At 35.4% G+C, this 23,126-nt stretch overlaps 1 protein-coding gene across 2 annotated transcripts; it reads right to left on the minus strand.

The window, feature by feature from the left end:
• Positions 1–484: 484 nt before the first annotated feature.
• LOC110754693 (uncharacterized) lies at positions 485–19,575 on the minus strand. Of its 2 annotated transcripts, none has more exons than XM_088245083.1 (39): positions 19,345–19,575; positions 18,814–18,890; positions 18,297–18,396; positions 18,075–18,182; positions 17,029–17,145; positions 16,339–16,489; positions 15,468–15,712; positions 15,147–15,338; positions 13,846–13,922; positions 13,661–13,778; positions 13,385–13,468; positions 11,501–11,596; positions 11,313–11,414; positions 10,989–11,057; positions 10,721–10,816; positions 10,545–10,652; positions 9,783–9,896; positions 9,525–9,608; positions 8,818–8,946; positions 7,950–8,148; positions 7,717–7,860; positions 7,514–7,557; positions 7,191–7,274; positions 7,012–7,080; positions 6,855–6,931; positions 5,977–6,046; positions 5,453–5,602; positions 4,958–5,023; positions 4,731–4,875; positions 4,466–4,530; positions 4,300–4,365; positions 3,395–3,488; positions 2,801–2,837; positions 2,655–2,712; positions 2,387–2,497; positions 2,028–2,095; positions 1,320–1,386; positions 1,172–1,240; positions 485–904 (listed from the first exon to the last, which is right to left on the minus strand). In XM_088245083.1, exons 1-39 carry the CDS (start codon positions 19,387–19,389, stop codon positions 821–823), a joined length of 3,879 nt encoding a protein of 1,292 aa, XP_088101209.1. In that variant the 5' UTR covers positions 19,390–19,575; the 3' UTR covers positions 485–820. The 2 variants fall into 2 exon arrangements, with proteins under 2 accessions (XP_088101209.1, XP_088101208.1); XM_088245082.1 differs by having other exon boundaries at positions 7,514–7,563.
• Positions 19,576–23,126: the final 3,551 nt, after the last annotated feature.

Below are 23,126 nucleotides of genomic sequence, written 5' to 3' on the forward strand. Positions count from 1 at the left end.
TAGACAAATTGAAAATCGTTTCGACATCCAATTGTGTCCTACAAAATCAATGAACATGATACTTAAAGAAAGTACTAAAATTTCAATAATTCAATTGAGTGATAAAATGATATCGGATTCAAGTGATTTTTTGTAGAGATGATTTTTGAATGAAATACAATATGGAGTGAGCCCTACAAGGGTGTCCCTCAAATAAGTTTATATATATATATAATGGGATCCTTTTTTTCTATTTTCATTTGTCAATAAAAGCATTATCCATTACTATGAGGCCATTACCCGAATCTCTATTGTTCCCTTTTGATTTTTGGCTTTTCCAGAGTTATTACAGGTATAAATAATTTAGCACTTTCACGTTTAATACCCTTATAGACGTATGTACGTATTTTTTAATAATACATCCGTGTTTTGTATACATCTTAAAAACTTAGTAAAATTCACGTACAATACTCGTATTGTACTTTTACTAACTAAAACGATGCTCTTAACACCTTAATCTTAATTTTAATAATTAAAATTGTGGCGGTGGTGCCATAGGTATATTATACGTAAACATAAATGTGGGCCATGTAGCATCTCTCTTTTCTTATACATAAATTACCCAAAGAACCCTAATGGATGAAAATTATACAAGATCAAGAGTTTCAAGAGTCTGTTGTGATACGTTCTATATGGCCGTTTTCAAATTGTTACAACATATCAAGGTTTCCACCTGCAAACGGGGAGGTTGGGGCCTCGGAATGTATGCACAAGCACATATAATTTGAAGACCGCTGTCGAACATTGGCCTGAAAAAAGTGGAGCCACACTTCCACAAGTATCAACTCAAGTCTGAAGAAGATTCAACCTGGTGAATATCGATACTCAGATGTTGATTAGGTGGACCAAATATGCTCAATACCACCTGCAAACCGCAAAAGGCAAGCATGGTTCAATCAATTTTATCGTGGATTTTGACCTCCAACCTATGGAAATACAGTGGCACCATGTGATAAGGACAACAATATTCGCAACACTAACGGGAAAAACGAAAAAAACAAACTGTTGAAGTGACTTGCAGCATTCAACCAGCAAAAGAAGGTGGTCCAGTAGTGCATATGTGGCTAGCAAAGCCATCTTCTTTGGGTGTCAGAGTAGTAGCTGTGACAGGAAGAAACTCCAATAAACTTACCGGCAAAAATACGAGCCCATGCAAGAAACCAATAACAACCAATGCCAGGTACATTTGAAAATAGTAAACCTGCAAAGTTCAGAAAGCTTCTTTACATCTACAGCATCGCCAAAAGAATTTAAAACGCTAAGAGGGAGAGATCAAAAACCACAAAAAGTTCTGATCTTGAGAAGCCAAGGACAATCACTCCAACTAGCTTTGTAAGTGTAATCCCACTGCCATAAAAAGTCAAGCAATTATATACTGGTTTGTTAGTTTATTGTTTGTGGACAAAAGCACTGCTCTGAGTAAAGAACTCCAAAGGATGCTTATAAATAAATAGAGCAGTATGGCACTGAAACCATAGAAAGTGATGGAGAACGAAGTGCCCTAATTTCAAGTTATTCTGATGATAGTTAAAAGACAAAAATATCAAAGAAACCTACAAATAGACATCATATTTCTCTAACAACTTAAGCTTTCGGACAAATTAGCTTCTAACATGATTCTAAAGCAGGCACGTTCAGTGTTCAAATTCCACAACTTTTTTGGCTCATCCAAGAAATAAATCCTTAATGTTTTCTGATAAAAACATATGTTTAATGTACAGATATACATATGTTTCTTTACAAATAAATCCTTATCAAACATATGTATATCTGTACAGAAATTATACTTGTTTTATAATTAATCACAGTATCTAAGAAGCTTAATGATCATTGAATGCATACTATCAGGCAACTCTTTTTCTTCTTAGATTTCATATTAGTCTGAGACAATTCTCACACAAAAAGATTTCAGCTCAATCATGGAGTTCTACCGAGTGCCACAGTTGTCATCACACCTGAAATGCTAAACAAAAGTGTAAACAGTTTACCTGAAGACAGAAGCTCCCATTGTACTCAGAGCTTCCTTTGCTCGTTGATTCCTGTCGCCATGGCTCACCTGCACAAGCATGCATAGGTTGGTAATATGGTAGCAAATTATCAAACCCAATGAAAGGCTGTTGGCCATTGAGAGGAGATCTCAATGGCAGGTGGGAAGTTTCTATGTCAACCCAGGGACTAAAGAATAAGAAAAGGTTATTCCATTCAGCTCTTTTTTTTTTTTTTAAAAGAGATATTCCATTCAGCTCTAATAAAAGAGATTCCTACAGCTATGTAGGGCATTTCCTTCATCTTCAAGCCAAAAACGAATTAGGCAAATAAGCGTGACACCACAGGGCTTGAGACTAACCAAGTAAGCATGTGTTATATGGACACAGAACTCAACAGCGATCCCGATTGACATTATGAGATTTACAACAGAGACTGCATTTAGTTGGATATCCAAAATGGCCATTACACCCTGAAAGTTCAGTTACGTATGTCAGTTCTCCTAACTGAGAGAATTTCAAGGAATTAAATTAAGGATCGCATGAAAGTGAAATAAATACAAGGGCACACAATTGCAAAAAGATTGCTGCAAAATAAGAAGCTTTTAATGACATTCAAGGTAAACGTACCATGAGGTCGACAACAATCATTGCCAGGACTAATATAATGATTGCTGAGCTCCATAAACTGTTATTAAAATCAGATGAGAAAGAAACAGAAAATTACAAGTTAAAGTGACAGAGACAGTTTTCTGGGCTCAAGAAAGAATAGAAACCTGGAAGTGATAAGCAGACAGACAATGAAGATTGCACCTGTTATATCATCATATGAGATATTTTGGTAAATGCTTATAGAGCTGAAAATGTACATTCAGTCCTTAAAGTTCAAAACTGAAACAATAATTTAAATTAGGAAGGTCAGCACTGTTGACATTCCATTGTAGCTGCTTGCACTTCATGGGAGAAGGAATTTATAAAACGTTCATTTTGGAGTGCAGGAAGCCAAATAATGACTAAGGAGTGCCAAAGGTATTACCCACTAGGGGGAAAACATTTAAATTAAAGATCTAGATGGAATAGTGAAATCTCTACAGATCAAAGTACAACAAAATACCAGTTCTTTAGTCCCAAATACTAAGAACTCATATAATGGGCAGACAAAGATTCTGAGTGTTACTTGTAGAACTGTTAAACATCTCTTTCAGGCACTAAAATATCTAATTTCCATCAGTTTAAATATATTATTGAAGAACACACAAGCACAAATAATCAGGGGCAACAACATATTACAAAATAAAAATATAGACTACAAGTAGATCTGTATGCCCCCATGCATAACTGCATATCGATATAATGTTCTAGATACTAACCAAGTGCTATAGCAATGTTGATCAAAGCTGTCCTCCATATATCCAGATACTGCTCAAAGAAGATATAGAACACCGAGTATGGAAAGATATCCATCTGCATCAAAGAAACACTGTAAGCATAACAGAGATCCACATGCACTTGAGGAAGTAATGTACAGGTTTAGAAATGTTGAAGATGCAGGAAAGGATAAATTGTCAGGAGAAGGCCTCACTTTATCTCCTCTCCCCTGTTTTCAAAGCACATGGGAAAACAAGCATACTAATAATTCGACGAGGCTAATGCAAATCAACATTGTTACCAACATTGTTAACACACGTGGAGGAAATGCCAGTAGAATATAAATTCTTAGTAAGTGATACTCAAGTAAGAAGACTCTGAACACAATCAACAAGAAATTGATACCACCACTCTCATAGAGAAGGTTTCAATAAATGAAACTTTAATGTAACTAACGCGCAGCATTATTTCAGCCCAAAAAGATACTAACAGCATTATTAAGAATGTATTAGTCACCTGGTCTATAAACATGTAATGTCATTTCCTACATAGAAAGATGTGTTCTTGATGCAGTAACCAAATAACATATTAGAAATATGGACCTCCGGGCATAACTTGTACATGACAGGTTTTGAGAATGAGAACTCTATTGACATCCAACATCATCACTCTCTCGCACACAGAAGTAGCTTATTTCAGTTCCACTATGACCAGATATCTTTCTATCAATGTAAAATGCATGCACTTTCACTAGCCTGTCCTACAGTTTGGCATTAGGTAGAAAACACCCCTCGTACCAAAATGATTTAAAACAAAAATCAAACTGGAAAGCAAAGCATCCGATTCCAAGTATGTGCAAGCAAAATTTCCAAATTATATGGAACCATGCTGCTTGCTGAACTTTAACCTTTAAAGAATCAGAAATTCTTGAGCTAAACTCCCGTGCAGCTTGCAGTGAATTGACATAATCACCCTGAGAACAATGAAAGATCAAACAAAAGCGGGTTGTCGAGTTAAAGTTATGCAAATTAAAGACAAATTTTAGCATCAGTTTACTCAAGATACAACCATACTTGTTTGTTAAGTGGTGTGTGATAGGTACGGAACTCAGATGCTCTTATAACACCACTCCCATAACCTGAAAAAGAAAACACAAATGTTTCTGAAATTAGACTATTAATTCAATTAAAAGATTTCAGCTTCATGAACGTTTTAATCACATCACATGAGAGTTTAAGAGCATAATTCTCTTTCTCTATCTATCTCACACACAGACATAGATTTTTTTATACAGAGAGAGAGAGAGAGAGAGAGAGAGATAGTTCTGATCTTACACACCATTTAGATCCACACTATTAGTGTAAGCACCATGGCCACCTTTTGCACAATCAGCAGATGGCAGTGCATGGAGGAACCATGGAAGCTTCTCTCTAAATTGTGTTGTAGATGGACGATCATTGACCAAATCTGAGTGCCGAAAGCACTGGAACCAATTTAAAATGTTAGTTCTTGACCCTGGTGGTTTCTAAGGTTAATCTCAGCTGTATACATAAGATGGGCATTACTGTTGTACAATCTTTGCACACTCCACCAACGCCACAAGGACCATCATCAGGTGAACAGCAAGGTGGCTGGAGAGAAATGTGTCAGCTTCAGTATATCGTAATTTAACAAACAGCATGAGAACAACACACAAGTTGAATTCTTATTCTTTACTGGTCATTGGATATGGTAAAAATATATCACAGATCGTATAATAATGCAATCATGAAAGTTATAAGCTTACAAATGAACCACAATTTGGCATACACAACTGAGTCACCAAACGAAAAATGTCGCTGAACAAAAAAGAAAGAAAGATCCAAAAACACAGATTTGCAACATAATCTATATATACGTCTTTTGTATGTGTGTAATGCAAGCATGGACCTGCATGTGTAATTCTTTAATCATGTAAGAAAAAAAATTCTATATGATAGTAAGAAGCAGTTCAAGTCCCGGGGATGAAAGCGACATATTCTTAAATTACTTTTCAAATGAGACATGTAAAAGAAACCAACCTGATCATCAGGTGGACAATAAGAACCATTTAAATACTTCCGGCAGCAACCAAAAGCCTCAGGTGAAATCCATACCAGAAAATCATCAAGCCAAGAGGCAGCTGGCTTAGCAATGTAGCTCGATTCTGGTGTTAAAGATGCTCTTGATATCTGCAAAATTACAGAATAAGACATTGAAGAAGAGGGAGAAAAAAGTATATGCATATACACAGAGAAAATGCTTCACAATTGTCACAGTTTGGAGCCCAAATCAAAATAGATAAAAGGACAGAGCGGTCAAATACAAGCTAAACAATAAACACAAGGAAGAAGGAATTAGAGGACAACACACAAAATTGTACAGCATCCAGACTTGGGAGGGAGATACAGAAACCACAAAATTACAATGTGAGCAATTCAAAATTGGAGATAAATATGCATTAGAAGTGCCCATTTTTAGTGCATATTGATACAATGTGTATTCATGGTAGAAGGTCCTACTTCACTTCCAATTTAGAATTGAATACCCCTCTTCATTTTTGTACCTCATTTAAAAGAGAGTTTGAATCACATTGGCTGATGGAGCATAACTGGTCTGTATGTCTTGATTCAGAGCTGAGACAACCAAAAAAACACTCAACTGTTAATCATCGTATGAAAGGAATTTCTTCTCAGTTATTACTTGTATATCATAATGAAGCAAATGCTTTGACATAGAACAGGGGCTTATGTTAAAGAGACGTATTGATATACAGCAGCCATAAAAAGACAAATAATAGCAGGCATCGTAATAAATTCTTCTCAGTATCTATGCCAAGTTGGCAAACAATTATCTACTATGCCCCCATCATCATTGTATAAGAGGCAGTCCCATCATCACTATAAAAAAGTAACCCAACAAAAGCAAATGTTTCCATTGCCCTAGTCATCAACAGTACCATCAGAACAATTTTAAAATATTTTATTTAATGTGACAACTATAGATCTTTTAATGATCATTTGTTTCTTTATTCTTATTCATGAGACAACCCAAAATTCCAATTATAAAGCAATGTCTTCCAACAGCTCCATCTCCTAGTGATAGAGGAAATAAATAAATAAAAGGAACTCCCTTGCAAAGTACTCATCTTAGTCATGTGATAAGTCCATTCTAAGAATGGATTAAAGCCGTCAAAGAGGTGCTTACCTAATAAAGTTATTTTATCACCTAACAGATAATGGAAGAAAACAACAAAAGCTCATATTTTTCTGAGGCACACTGTTAAAACCCCCACCATTTTCCTTTCATAACAGCATTATTCTATTTCCTTTTTATATCTTATTTTGTGCACTGTCTTTAATAATCCTCAAGCTTGAAAATATACCGGAAGAATACAGAACCTGAAAATTTGAGATCAAAATAGAACGGAGACCACACAGGTACCTGTAGTTGTAATCCTTGACAACAAAATATAATGGTGGTCCAATCCTAAGATGCTCTGAGACATTATTGAAGTATCCCTGACACGCAAGACTTACATTATAAAAGAAGAAAAAGTCAAGTTTTTAGGGTAAGAAGATTCCATAAAACTACCGGAGACCTGAAGGTAAGAGTCACGGGGAAGGGCAATCTTCTGTTCCAAACCAGGTTCAATCCTAGTACATAATGCCTATAAGGATCAAAGTCATGTAAAAACTTTGTGTTAGGCCTCAAGACAATAAAACTAAATAAACTCCTATTTAAAAATCATTGAGTGACAAAAAACCATAAGCAACTTACAATGCTTGCCAAGGTAAAAGCAAGAAAGACAGCAATAACAACCATTTTAACCACCCAATATCCAAGAATGCGTGCATGCACTTCCTACAATAAAGCCACGATCATTCTTTTCAAAAGAAAAGGAACAAGAATATACACAATCATTAGTTTACTTCTCTCCAAGAAATATCAACCATTCTCAAAATCGCCAAGACAGGGCAAAATAATTATTTTTACATGATGCACAACATAAACCATGGCCCCTTTAAGATGAAGATGTCTAGTAGCCAGATATCTCCGTCAAACAGAGCAGAACGAAAGAAAAGAAAAGACAAAAAAGTTACCTTCATATAGCGGGTCAGCAATCCAGCTCTTCTATGATAGATCCCTACATCTTATTATATAATGACTTGATCAGAACTAACACCAATTTGAAGGAGAGGAAAATGTAGATCTAACATGATTAAAATAGACAAATCAACGCTGTACTAGAAAGGCAGTGCAACTTCAACACAGATACAATATGTCAGCATGCCTATATATATACCTTCACTAGTTTCCACAGTAGATGAAGAGACTTTTATGCATGGAAAACAATCAACCCTGTTATCCTCAGCTCTCAAAAAGTCAAAATATATCAGCACAACGAAGGCAGTAACTTGCAGAAAGAAGTCCAGTAGAACAGCAAGGGCTGTAATAGAAATAGTGGATATACATCAATGTACTGGTGAAAGCAAAATTCCAAAGTAACTGATTCAGGATAAAGGAAAAAAAAATTACCTGCAAACATGGAGAAGACACGGCAAGCTGGCATAGGAATGAAACTTCCAACTGCAAATGCCAGAATCTCAGACAAACTAGCCAATGTTATGGATGGGCCAACTTCAGCCAGCGCATTGCTTATTCGCATTTCTAAAGGTAGCTCCAGTGGTTGCCGTTTCACAGCATGTACCAGTATACACATGTTATCTACACCAACCTGATTATAGGAACCAAAACAAGAACCATTTGAAATATCATATCAGACAAAGAAAAGTACACAAGAGAGAAAAGGACCTGGGGTTCAACCAAAGATCTCTTCCCCTTTTGAAAGAGAAGGTTGCGATTGAACATGAGGAAGGGAGGGTTTGGAGGTGGAGGAAACTATTAGGTACTGTAAATAACAAATAAACAGATAAAATTTTATCTAAGTTTAGGGCAACAAATGGAAAGCTTGAAGAACGAAAAATGAATAATAAAAAATAATCCTGTATGAAGACAAACTAATGAAGAAGTTATCTCAAGCCACCTAGAAAATAGAAGACCTAAATTACACTCCAAATGTACAAGGCCAAAAGAGAGTGGTATGACTCTGCTGTGTTTCTTTTTTCTCTTCCTTTTCAGTTCCTCCAGTGCATGCTTGAATCCAGATTTATGATTCTAAAGTGGTGGTAGTTACAACAAGGGATAAACAACGTTCTATAAATATTCAAGGGTGGAAAAGTAAATGTGTTTTTATTAATTTACTGATGAGTATTAACAACAGCAAAATACCAGGACTCAGCATGTATCTCCTAGATGAACAGGGCCTAAGATCAATAAAGAACACAGCTGCAATAACAGGACGTAAGTAACTCTGACACCCATAGTACTTATATAAATAACTTACGGCCAGAACGAGGAAAGGAATGACTTCCATTATGATTAATGTAGATTTAATTCCAACAGCACTGAAAAATCCAACAGATCCAAGGACAGAAAGCACAACAAGCATGACTCCTGACAAGCCAAGCAGGACCTACAAATCATCAAATCCAAAAATTAATAGCACATCTGAAAACTTCATCAATGCTATGTATGCCACATGGACATGAAGTAACATGGCAAATACATGGTGTTCTTGTGATACTTCTTTGATTAGTTTCTAGTTGCTAAGATATGTGATGCATCAATAAAAGACACCAAAACCCTCCAACTTGATCACACACAAGCCTTCACAAGTTAATCTTCGTTTCTCGAATACTAGTCGTCTGTACCCTTGCTACCACTCAATGACTAGCAAATGTTTAACAGAGACAACTTTTTATTTCATTTTATTTTGATAGGAAACAAATTGTTCAACAGAGACAACTGTTGACGCCATATCATCCACATACTATAATGCAGCAAATCATGATAAAACATTGGGGTTACCAGAGTCAATTGATAAATGGTTGGCAGCTGAAGTAGTATTATATAGTAATAGTTAAAGTAACTTTACTAGATGAGCAAGCAGTAGAGGATAACACGTTAGTGCATACAACATGCATATATATATGCATGCTGGCAAATGGTATGAGGAATATCAGACTACTTGAACAAAGGCTTAAATCATACCTTCGATGAGAGGTAAAAAGAAGATAAATGAGGTGCATCTCCCAAGGTTAGAGATATGTAAACGAACATTACCACATAGCTTACCTGATATGATGTAGGAAAAGAAGAATAATTATGAAAGGCCCTTATTTAAGTACAATGTTTAGCAACAAGTATAAATATTTTATTTATTTTGTTCATGAGTGTAAGATGGCATGATGAAATTTATCTGCCACGGATTGCTTGAGTAACATGAAGACATCCAAGTCTCAGACTTACTACTATGGTTATAACATCGGCAGTACTTTCTCTTTTTAACTCTTCCTCAATTGAGCTTTCGGCTGAAAATGAGAGAGTGAGATTCCGAGACAGAACCATTGGCAGCAGTTCCTCCTGTCAACATAATTGCTTCAGATCTCAATATAGAAGTATTATTTATTGACAAACTCAAGGGCTTTTTCTTTTTAATGTGTGGGAGCTCATTTGCAAATTGAATAGCAAATATAAGAGCAGAAATACAAACCAAGCGGAATATATATAGCTTTGATAGGGTCTCCTCTTCCCAATAAAATATCACCAGACATGCAATACAAAGAAGCATGAATTTTGCAAAACAGTGAAAATGAGAACACTAAATGAATGGTAAGACGTGAAAGTATGTTAAATGGGAAAGGAGACGCAGTAAACACAGTAATCAAATGCAGATAAACCTCAACTTTCCAGTTCTTAACCAAAAAAGAAATCCAAATGAAGAAATTGGACCAATCTACAAAAGTTGCACAGTTTATAATAGGATTTATAAGTTCTCAATCAGTACATGGAAGGAAAAAATTTCATTAAAGCAAAACCTTACTAACAAGAAACTTAAGATGCAGCAACCATATGATGGTATGAGATGAAGTAAGATACACTGGGAGATCAATCAAATAAATGCAACAATTATTTAGATGCTCTTTATGCCTACGATCTAAAATGCTCATAGACAAGCATTACATGTCACTAACAAAAACAATGCAACAGATAGATGTTTAGTGCTCAAACCTTTGCTAACTGAATAAAAGCCTTCTCCCAAGCCAATGCCTTCGCATTCTCATTTCCTACATCATCAACTGCATTATTAACTGGGTAGGTGACAATGAATGCAGAAGCCTGAAATTCGAAGATCATCATAGAATTAGTGGATACACATATATCTGAGAAAAGGATCATTAAGCTACCTCTGTATAGTTGTTTCCTGAGAATCCTCCCAAGGCAGTGCTTGGATCAAGTGGAGCCTGAAATGCGCTCAAACATGTGTCTGCAGAAGTATAATGCTGCAGGTGGGAAAATGATGGGGATGTACATCAGAGTATTCAACACTAATGCTTTTAGAATAAGCTTTTGATGGGTTAAAAATAAGCAGACAGTTATCCTTTAAGAAGTTGATAAATAAAAACCTTCAATCACTGTCTAAAAGGTAAAAACTAGGTTGTTACTGCAGTTTACCTGAAAACAATACTCGGCATGTACAACTCCTCCATAGCTGTCATAATTTTCAGGGTCCATCCTAAAATACTACCAAACAGAGAAAAGTAAGGAAATAAAAAGTTAGTGATGTAGTAAGCATGATAACTTCAGACAAAGTTGCTTAATCATTAGGGGATTTAAACATTAATTCCAAAATCACAATAATAGCACGAGTAAGCAAGGTGTAGTCACTGGGTCTTGCCAAGTGCAGACCTTCCCTCAGTGCTATTGTGCCAGTTGTGTTTAAATAGATGACACAACCAAACATGTGAAACAGTAGAAACAAAACTTATGCAATAAAACCTGCAAAATGCTTTGGGTGGCACAATCTTGCCCAACAGGCTTCAAGCAAATTTCAGTTAGAGCTACCATTGAGCCAGAATAATTAGCACGAACTCCGTCAACCTGTTGAAACTCAGTAATTGTCAAAATCACATTAAAATGGGGAAAAAATACAAAATTAAAAACACATAGTAACACATAGTAGTCACCTTGTTCTGTATGTCAAAAAGCAACTGAATATTATCATCTGTGACAATACTTGGTGACTTGCCATGCTTTGGATCGGGCATGGTCGCTATTATGAGCTGAAACAGAAACAAAGACCAACATCTAAAGCATAACGTTTTTACCTGGTCTAAACCACATGCAGCCCATACCAGAATGATGGCATTGTAACTCTTGGTTTCTAGTTATTCTGATTCAGTATCCTCCCCTTCAACTTTTTTTTTTTTTTTTGCTTTAGAAAATGTTACAATCTTTTCAATGGTATTTATTTTGTTTTTGTCATATACTTTTAGTTATATTATTTTTTTTGAATAGAAACACTTTTTATTCAAAATTGAATGGAAAAAATGATGACATTTAGGACACAGACCAAACAGACACACTTGCCAAAAAACAGACTCAAAGCCACTCAACACAGAAAACCAGCCAGACATGAGACACTCCTTAAGATACTACAGCTAAAAGATTTCGCATAATTGTAGGATAGGATATATCCTTAAAAGCGTGAGAAGTTGATGCCCAAAGAGCAGCCCAAAACTTCACTCTTTCCCATAACTCTACCATTCCCACTCCCTTATAATCCTCGAAAATTCTCCTATTACGTTCCAACCAAAGATTCCAGACCACTGCCTGCATCAAGCTGCCCCATAAAATTTTAGCCTTCTTTCCCCTTCCCAAAGCATCAAATCTGATGGAAAAAAGGTCAAAGCATCCTTTCGGTATTACCCACACTGTGTTAACTTCCTTCAATAACGTCTCCCACACCTTTAGAGAGTAAGGGCAATGAAGGAGGATATGGTCCACGCTTTCCCCAGCCATATTACATAAAACACACCAATGCGGACTAAGGCACGTATAGGGACAATGTCTCTGTAGTGAATCACCTGTATTTAGTTTTCCCAACACCGCTTGCCAAACAAAGATCTTAACTTTAGGAGGAGTCTTGGCCTTCCAAATTTGAGTGTACGGAGAGAAAACCTCCCTTTCGCCCCTATTCTGAATATGAGTACAGAGAGAGTGACAGGAGAAAACACCGGATGGATCAAGCTTCCATCTTCTCTTATCCAATCTGGAAGTGGCCAATCTCACTCCCTCTAGTAAGTCCAACAATCTAGCCACCTCCACAATCTCTGAATCATTTAGATTCCTTCGAAAACCAAAGTCCCAAGTGAGAGGGGATCCAATCGAGTCCGTAAAGGAGGAAATATTGTGGTTTTGCTTCCTGGACAGATTGAATAGTCTTGGAAACACGTCTTTTAGAACACCCCCCCGGCTCCAATCATCTTCCCAAAATCTGACTCTAACTCCACCTCCTACCACGAAGACGCAGCCTTGAAGGAACAACTCAAAACCACTAGAAATCTCTCTCCAAGGGCTGCGACTAGATCCTCGAATTGCAGGTTTGGCATCCCACTCAAAACCACTAGAAATCTCTCCCCTAATTATAAAAAAAAACTTCTAATGACTTACCAAAAGAAATCTGATTAAATACACTTTGGTTTATCTAATTAGGACTTTTAACTAAAGGGATTTCTTACTTGATGGGAAAAATCAAATAAGTCACAAAATTGATAACAAAATATTCAATTTCACAATGAGGCTCAATATTTAAAACTTGTTATATTAACAGCAACATCATTGATTTGGGGTACTTAATATTCAATTATATTCTAGGTTCTTTAGCAACTTTATATGCTCTATGATTCATTAACTTGTAATATATAAAAAATAGCATGGAGTGCTAGGTCAGGTTTTTCCACTCTAATTTCTGGAAAGAAAAAAAATGGATGAAAAGATATGAGAAGTTATTACAGACAAATAACACAGTTAATGAAATACAAAGTGAAACATTAAAACAGTTCTAAGACCTGCTCAATTCTGTAAAAGGGCGCAAGATGGCTATCAAAAAATTGTTTCTCTTCCGCTGCCTTGCTCCCACGACCTACCCACAGCTGCAAAAGGTTACATATCAATGCTTGACCAACATTCTTTCTTTTTGGATATAAGAACACTGAAAGAATACTAATTACATCAAAGGTTATAATACAAATTGACAACAAAAGAATATAAGTGAAAATTGGAGCATCAGTATCACAGGGGCCTTTTTTGCATGATAAAATAAAAAAGAGAGAAAAACATAATACCTTCTCTGGCCGTGTCTCCACCTTGAAACGAACTAGGCCTACACACAGCACAAGAACAATTGCCACCGATGAAAAGAGCACAAAAGTGGGATTTCTGGAGACCCAGCTTCCATAACTCCTGCATAGACAATGAAAATTATTCAGCATAGACTCCATATGCCATAAGCAATGGTAGAGTTTCTGACCTGTAAAAGTTTGACATATATCCCTGAACAGGAGCTAATTGGATCCTTTTTGTAACTTGAGGATCTATCTCAGGCCCCTGATAATGTTATAAAAATTATAATTAGAAAAGGCCAATGGCTTAAAAGAACTAGAAAAGCATTACAACAAACTGAATAGAAGATTAAGTTGAGACTTCAAAATATGCATCCAAAAAGTACATTGCACAAAGCCAATTAAATGGTATTACTACTCAGCTTCTCAGCAACCTAAAATAACAATTTACTGCATTTCAATATCAATATAGAAATAGTTATTGTAATGCATGCTTACAAAAAAAGCTCCTAAACCATAAGAAATGCACGACTCCTTGGGCTCCTTTTTTGTGCCCAAGGTTATCAAATATGCGAGACATGACAAAAGCTGAGACCTACGACAAATACTCAAGCACTTGTCCTCAAAAAAAAAAAACACTGGTCCTTGATCTGTTAGAAATTGGACAAGAAGATTTATGTTGTTTAATTTATACTATCAATTTCAAAAAATTTGGATAAACAATTAGAATTTAGTTGAATGTGCTTTCCTTAACTTTTAACATGGTCTTAAGTGTGGACCAGTAGACAGAAGCCTATTATTCCACAGTAATACTCTCAATGCACAGCTTCGATTTTGACATGAAACACACAAATATCAAATATAAAACCACATTGTAGAGATGTTTTATGTAAGAAACAATACGTTTATTAACATAAAGACATAGAAGTACAGAACATGATGGACAAGAAGTCCATCGGGAGAAACCAACTAAAGATACAGGCTTTAGAGATTTAATTTATAGTAAATTAAAGCGAAAAAAGGAAGCGGAAAACATTCTAGGTATCTAAGAGACAAATATAGTATGGGAGAAAGACGCCCAGACTCAAATGTCAGCACAAACTTCACTATAGCAACTGATTGATGAAACTAACAATGGATAAAGAATAGAGAAATAAAATCTAAAACCAAGGAGCATTTGTTTATTGTTAAAGGTAATCCATGACATAATAATAATACCAAAAGTAAAACAAACATCATGTCGGACCATATCTAATAGGTCAGAGTATCTTTCTTTTCCTGATATTTGGTTATAATTAAATGCAGATGTTTGTAAAATATTGGATAGGACATTGCGGTTTTCTTTGTGCTTTTTGTTTTTTGATTTTTTTTGTTTTTTTGTTTTTTTGTTTTGGTAGCTTAATCCAGGGTTGGTAGACTTCTGTTCCACTGTTTGAACAGATTTCTTTCTTTAATAAATTGGGTCTCTCAAAGAAAAGTCCAAGTTTACCTTTGTGAGAACACTTTCATCCTTTTGCAAGTTAACAGAGTCAATGCCATCATCGTGAATGACATTCAACAATGGTTCCTTGCTAGATTCAACTCTCCTCCTTTCACTTGTCCGGTGAAACAAGCCCCAACCGAAGAAAGCAGAAATTAAGAGAATATACAATATGGCAACAGAAAAGTCAATGCACTTTACCTGGAAGCATCAATGGTCAGTACTCAAGTTATTTGAATGTACCGGAAGGCTAAATTGACACACAAATAAGGCAACAAATTAGTTAGTTAGACAAAATTAAAATACACCGTGTATTGGATCAACTCCAACCTCAATGGATAGAATTCTGATGGAGCATGGATCTTTCTTCTGTGGAGGAGGTTCGGGATTAGAACACTCTTGGGATGAAGGGCAATCACCACAAGAGCAGCCCAGTGAAGTGTCAGCACATGAATAAACGGACACATTCATGAGCTCCATTCTAGATGACTCCGGAACAGTCAACTTAAAGTCAATGGCATAAGGTGAACCAGGGAAACCGAGGGCTGCTTTCTCACCAATAAAATCAAACCATTCTGTTGAAATGCAAATTGAACCATTACAACTTCGAAGTATAATCAAGTAAAAACAGGGACAAACATTCTAGTGTCACATCTGAACTACCTGCCTCAGGGCCATGACAAGCCTGTGTATAGTTGGTATGACCCTTAACTTCACATTAATCAATTGAAAATACTTGCCTCCTTCCCTGGAAGTAGGAACTCCTATTTCCTGTCAATCACAGTTTGACATGTGTGTAGAGATTTTTCTTTTTGTGGTTTTCATGAATTATTTTTGCATATGTGTCAAACTGTGATTTGCAGGAAGTAGGAATGCCTCCTTCCGGGGAAGGAGGGAAGTAGTGTCCTTAATCAATACTATACTTCAGAAAACTCTCCTTGTCAACCATTGTTTACGAAAATTCAATTATACCCCAACTATAATAGATAATTTTAGTAAATCATTTAAAACTCAAGGACACTTTTGTCATTATATACAATCCCACTTTACGCTTCAATGGAAGGAAACGCCTAGAAGTCTCAGACAGTCAAACTCGATGGACACAACATTGAAAACAAGATATTAATTGCAATATAAAGTGACCTAACAATAGACTGTGTCTACTGCAAGTTTTAAACCCCCCAGAGTTATAGTAGGTCACCTTCAAAGTTTTTAGCACCAGCCCCAATAAATTCTATTGCCCGTGTGTTCATAGTCCCAAACTTAACATCCTTGCAAGAGTTGTACAGCCCTTCTCCAAAAGTGTCAGCTATGTAAAAATCAATGGCATCCACAGTCATATTGCCATTAACCTGAAAGACAAAAAAAGGTCAATCATTATTTAAAAAATAATAATAATAAAAAGTGGGACTAAAAAGATATATGATAGGAGCTTTCATTAAATTCATGGTTCTTAGATAGACTTACTGATTAAAGATTGCAATCTTTTACTAACCAACAGTATAATAGCATTAAGATGCAAGGGTCAATATCTTATGGCAAAAACATGAAAAACACTTTATTTACACATCAAGTTGCATGGAATAAACAATTGACTATACAAACTGACATTCATTAACTGATGTTTTAGTTCAATCGATGTTGTCCTACAGAAAAAGGTAGAAACGGAGAGCAACAAAACCATTTAAGGAGCATAAGGCAGTATTTATGCCAAGAAAACCTTATAGTCAACTTTGAAACGGAATATATGAGTTCATAGGCACTAAAACATGTTTATAAGCACAAAAGTGTTACCAGCAAAAAAAAAAAATCAAAATGCCAAAAAAGTACCATAACCAGGCTATAAATAGGATTATTCAACAAGTTTAATAACATTAACATCAAGTCTGACCTCGGACACAGAGGTCACATTGATAAACTGACTCTGACTTGGAGAGCAAGAAAGCTCGCAAAAAAGATTTAGGAAGTTCCTCAAGCATGCCGGACACCCTACCAGGAACGGAATTGCCTGCAATAGATTACATACAACAAAGTTGAGGTATAACAAAAGGCAAAGCTTGGAGTTCTTAGACTGATGTATACAAAAAGGCCAATATGAAACAAAACCAAAAAATGTGCTACTTACTGGAAAGGCTCACGCTAACTATTGCATTACATTGTATACACAAATGGAACCATTGAAGCAATTTAGTCACACAAATATCCACAACAAATGAAGAAAAAAAATCACATAAACAACACAAACAGAACAGGTTCTGTGCTCTGATCTGAACAAGGTTCATATCCTGATAACTAAGCAAAGTGTTAGTATTAGGTAAAATTAAACAAATCAAACACTATAAACCACGGCATAGCATTAATCAAAGCCATCATGTATTCAGGAAACTCAGTGTCCACAAGAAATAAATAGAGGAACAACCTGACGATCTTTATAAACCCAAGACTATACAGTAAGTGCTGTGGTAATTTGAAAACCGAAAGCAGTAAACTACATAAGTGCAATGATGGTTCTAGATACTAACAAACCATTGACAATTAGTAAGTCCCACATATTAACAACACAAGATATGGTCCCACTCATGCAATATCAGCAAACTTAACGGATTTTTTTGACAAAGTTTATGGAAAGGGGCAAAGTTACACAATATTTGACACAAAGTCAATGAATTTTAACTTCAATAAATAACATCCTCTTTTATCTTGAGATAAGTGTAATTTTAAAAAGAACAAAGAAAAGTGATTGCTTAACAAACAAGTTCCACTCCCCATAATAAAATCAAGTAAGAAAATGGCATCAATTATAGACTTATAAGGTGGTACAATGATTATTAAGATACATTAGCTGAGTATTGTATAATAACTAAGTCCATATAAAATGTGATAGAAGCGACCTTAATAACTGAATTTAGTATAAATAGGTGGTAGAAGCAGTCTTACTTGTTGAACCTGTGCCCGCAATGTTTCAAACTGAAGCTCCGTGCAACAAACATTCCCTCTTATTGTTGGACACAAACTTTGGATTTTGGCAGAAAATAGCTCATCAGGCTACAAAACATGTAATATTACAGAACCCATCAAAATGCAGCATTGAAGGGGATAATATAAAATTAAAATTAAAATAGGTCTTCATGTCACTGCAACTAGCCAGAAGTGATGTACCTTCACAGAGGGAGAACCATAAGGGCAATTCAGGACTTTCCCATCGCTGCGCTCTCCACAGATATCATACATTGCACAGTATTCTTCAGAGTGCATTTTCCTAACCAGAAGACCAGAACTATGTTAATCCTTGTACAGAAGACAGGATGGAAGCAAATTAAGCAGTTGCAGCTTCACGCCATTTATGATGCAGCGTCATTATAGGGTAACATCAGCAAGCAAGAATGATAAACAAAAGATAAATAAAGCAGCGTCAGTGCAGGGTAAGGATTCAGTTCTGTAAAGACCGCAATGGGCCACTGCTCGATCATCACCATTGCAGTTATAAAAAGAACCATTAAGTGAGTAACTCAATATGAACATCTATGTAACAACTAGCACAGCAGAACATAAATTCATTTGTACATCACCTTAATGAAAGGTCCACAAGCTAACAAAAATTAGAAGTAGAAGAAAAAAAAAATGGAGAAAACCAGTCAGTTTATACAAGTCTAGCCTCAGAGCAAAATAGCCTTACCCAGATGTAACGTCAGAAATCAAAAGAGCCCGCGAATCCGTCTTCTCGGCACTAGTCAAAGAGGCAAAGATGATAACCTACAGCAACAATCCAAAAGCCCAAAAAAAAAAAAAAAAAAAAGAACAGAAAAAGCTAACCAGTTATAGCAAGCACTTTACTTTATCAACATCATTGGGAAAAAAAACTGAATACACAACATCAAAGAAGTACTACAAAAGCTCCATGTTCAATAATCACTCATATAGTTCCATAAATAATCCAATTGGGTCTCCAGTTTCTCTAAACATTATCTCTACAAATTACAAACCAACCGATTTTATAAAGTTTCTTTTGCATAGAAGAACAAATTAACCATACATCTAAACAAAACAAAAGAATTGCAGAAAGTAAATGAGTAAAAGGACCCAACAAACAACATTTCTGAACTACCCATGAGGCTATCTATAGCTTCAGCAATCATTACAGACCAGCCCAATATTGTTCTCATAAAAACCAAAACAAAATAATCAAAGAGCGGAAAAGGTTTCTTGCCTGAAACAGAGAAAAAACAGCAACAAAACCCAGAAACGACCCCATTGTTCGTGAGTGATCGATCGCAGCAGCGAGAGGTTCTTGGATTTTTTACTGGTTGGGCAAGGGTCAAACTAGAAGGTGGGGTTGGTTGACTACGGTGAGAGAATGAGTGTAACGTCTTTTTTTGCAATTTTTTCTTCTTTTTTTCTGCAAATTAATGAGAGTACGACACGCGACATAATGTGGATGAGTTCATAATAATGATACTTTGGCTACTTTTTATATTCTTGCTTTGTGACACGCGGCGTTTTACTGTGGGTTAGTGAGATAGCCGTTTGTTAACGTCAGCGAAACTTTTTTTTTTTTTTTCAGTTATTTTTTATCAGAAGTAAAACGGTAAAACTTTGCGCTTCATTTTTGTTGACCCATAGAAATTTTTACGGGGAACTCGACCAATAAAATTTATAAATAAATAAAAACTTTTACGCAGAAATTAAAATTTCACATAATTATTTATTAGGTCAAAAGTAACTTTTGATCTCTATAGTTTGTCTATTGTTCACTTTTGGTCCCTATAGTTTTAATTTGATCAATTGCGCCTTGTAATTTCATAATTGTAACAATTTAATAACAAGTCACGAATTCTGTCAATTTCTTTCACAAAGTTAGGGATATTTCCGTCCATTTCTGACATTTATCTCATCCTTAGGTTGTCCTCGACCCAAGCCCTCCACAAATTTTCCCAAATCTTACAACACAAACCCAAGTTTTGGAAAAGCCCTAAATCGAAATTCTCGTTTGCGCACCCTAACATGAAATAGGGAGTTTCTACTTGGCTATGACATTTAAATTTCATAAATGTACGAAAATACCCCTCACTCCGTGAAAGAAATTGATGGAATTCATGACTTTGTCCTTGAATTGCTACAATTATGAAATTACAATGTTATAATTGACCGAATTGAAACTACAATGACTAAAAATGACAAAGAGGCAAACTACATGGACCAAAGGTGACTTTTGACCTAATTACTATAGTAATAATGAATATATATATATATATATATATATATATATATTGAGCTTTAGTTGAGGGATATCTTTGTAGGGCCCACTCTGCATTATATTCCACTAACATAAACCGTCTATTTTGTAGATATTCATTCAAAGATCATTTGTGGAAAAAAAAATCACTTGAATTCAATATGATTTAACCACTTAATTAAATTATTGAAATTTTAGTACTTTCTTGAAACACTGTGCCCATTAAATTTATAGGATACAATTAGATATCTAAATGGTTTTCGATTTGTCTAATTTTTTGCAAGGATTATCTATAAATAAAGACTTAAAAAATAAATTGTGTTGAAAAAAAATTCGTAGGGTACCTTAAAAGGCGTCCCTTAAATAAAATTATTTATAATAGATCCCTCAATAAAACGGGACTATATAGAGTTTAGGGAAATTATAAGAATATATATATATATATATATATATATATATATATATATATATATATATATATATTGTACAAGTGGTGCAAGTAGCCACAATTGTTTCATGATCTATCTCTTTAGCGAAACAATACTATTTACATAAGCAAGAGCTTGAAACCTATCTAAAATGTTTTCCCTTCTGAATCGAACCGCCCCATGAAAAGGAAGATACTAAAGTGTATGCGTATTGATATTACAGTTAACATATCCATCCTTGGAAACCATGAGAAGCTCATCATCGCTATCAAAAAAAAAAACCAATGGCATATGAACAGGACAGCCATTATAGACAGAGTTAAGTGCTTCCTCCAGCAGCAGGAAGAGGAAGAGGAAGCCTCACAAAAGTCATCCATCACCCACATTTCAAAGCATATGTTTGAGGGTCATAGGAAAAAAGAGCAATGGATCCATTCACGGAAACTATCCGGGCAGGATATATTACGAAACACCTCATCTCCCATGTCAAACAAACAAATACATATTCCCTTGAAGTACATTTCAAAAGAAGAATACCAAAAGATGGAACCTGGTATATCAACACCATCCAACTCTCTCCAACAATCAGTTTCCATGGAGTATACCTCAACCGTGTATTCATCCTACTGCCACTTGAGAGCGACTTGAACAACCTTGTAATCATCAGCTTTGAAATCATACCCAAATCCCACACCAAAACTCCCATCCATGCATAGTAGTCTAACAAATCTTCTTCATCTCCATCTTCATCTTCACCTTCTAGGAAGGTTGAAGGCATGAGTCATGACTTAGGAAGACGTTTGATTTCCTTGATTGCATAGAATAATAGTCTCATTTATATCACAAGTTAGGCAAATGATCCCATGACAATGACCTGAAATATCGTACAGGCTACTATAGTGTTTTTTATTCCATCTAAAAGTGAAACAATATTGAGGGCCTCGACATCGGAATATTCATGAGTATCACCGGCGCTGCAAAGATTGAATAGAGACAAAATCTGATCCCATTCGACGTCGTCGCTACTATCCTTATTTTTATGGACAGGACGAATTGAAAGGATGCGTGTGAAAGAAGAGAGATTGTTGTGTAAGGAAATGGAGAGTTGCTTCTCCACAAAGCTAGGGTTCTCGATATGAGCATACCATGACTTGTGCACACATCTTAAACCCTCATCAGAGATTTGGGAGGCAACCTTGATAAAATCTGTACCAGCATCTCTTCTGGAATTTTGCAAAATTAGAGTCATGAGCAAACAAATAGTTCGAATAATGATCTATATTGAATATTACTTCAATTAATTCTTTAATTTTGAACATTTACGAATTCAAAAATTGTAGAAACACAAAAATGGATGCACATAAAATGACTAAGAAAAAGCCAAATGAAATCAATGATGTAGAAAACTAAAAGAGAGAGTGCCTGAGGGTGATGACCAGACTAATCCAAAAGAAATCAGATGAAAAAGGATTTAGATAAATTTTGGAATAGATCTTAGATGAGATTTGTGTTGGATCTCGAGCCTCTCCAGTTAGTTTTCATGCATTTACCCGCATTTCACGATATCTAGACCATTTAAATAATCTAATCATTTAAGATATGATACATCACCAATGTATAAGTGTAAATTTTTTTTTCTATTACAAAAATTGTTTAAAATTAATTAATGTTTTATTATTTAAATAAAAAATAAAACATAAACTGAAAAACCACACCCTTCTGCACGACAGTCGAGAGGGGGAGGGGGCTGGGAAGAATTGGGAAGGGTGGGGAAAGTGGGCTAGTAAGAACACATACAAATTAAAAATAATCGATCCACCTAAGTATGATTATAACCTAAAGTATTATATGTAATATCAAAATGCATCGGTAAATTATTCCAGCAATCAACCATTCAACCTCTCCACTCACCGGCCCTTTTTCAGTGTACTCAATTGACAAAAAAAAATATAGAGATATTTAGTCATATACTCATTCTTAGCACTAATTTAATTTTGATTATTAAATTACTTTGATTCCCTATTGAATGTTTTGGGGTTGGGCTTGTTTTTTAATTTATAAGAAGTTAAAAGCCTTTTTGTTATGTTGTGAATAAGCTTTGGGTGTGTTTCTAAAATCCATTTCATATAGGTTTTTTTAATATATATAATTTAGGCCCCTATATTGAGTATAATAGTGAATCTCCACAAAACTAGGGTTCTCGATATTGAGTATTTTGATTTGTATTGACACCCTGCTTATATCATGGTTTAAGGGGGGATAGATTTGTAATTTCTGAGGGGTTAGGCTTGGCCATAAAAATAGACAGAGAAATGGCATCTCGTTTGG

This window comes from Prunus avium, chromosome 8 (assembly GCF_965620075.1).
Source record: "Prunus avium chromosome 8, drPruAviu1.hap1.1, whole genome shotgun sequence".
Classification (NCBI taxonomy): domain Eukaryota; kingdom Viridiplantae; phylum Streptophyta; class Magnoliopsida; order Rosales; family Rosaceae; genus Prunus; species Prunus avium.

Excerpts from the sequence above, each read along its gene's own strand:
- LOC110754693 (XM_088245082.1), bottom strand. The coding sequence starts at position 19,389 with ATGGGGTCGTTTCTGGGTTTTGTTGCTGTTTTTTCTCTGTTTCAG. Across the intron at positions 11,597-13,384 it reads CCTTTTACAGAATTGAGCAG|CTCATAATAGCGACCATGCC; the intron begins GTCTTAGAACTG and ends TTTCTGTTTCAG. Across the intron at positions 9,897-10,544 it reads CTTTTATTCAGTTAGCAAAG|GAGGAACTGCTGCCAATGGT; the intron begins GTTTGAGCACTA and ends TTATGTTGACAG.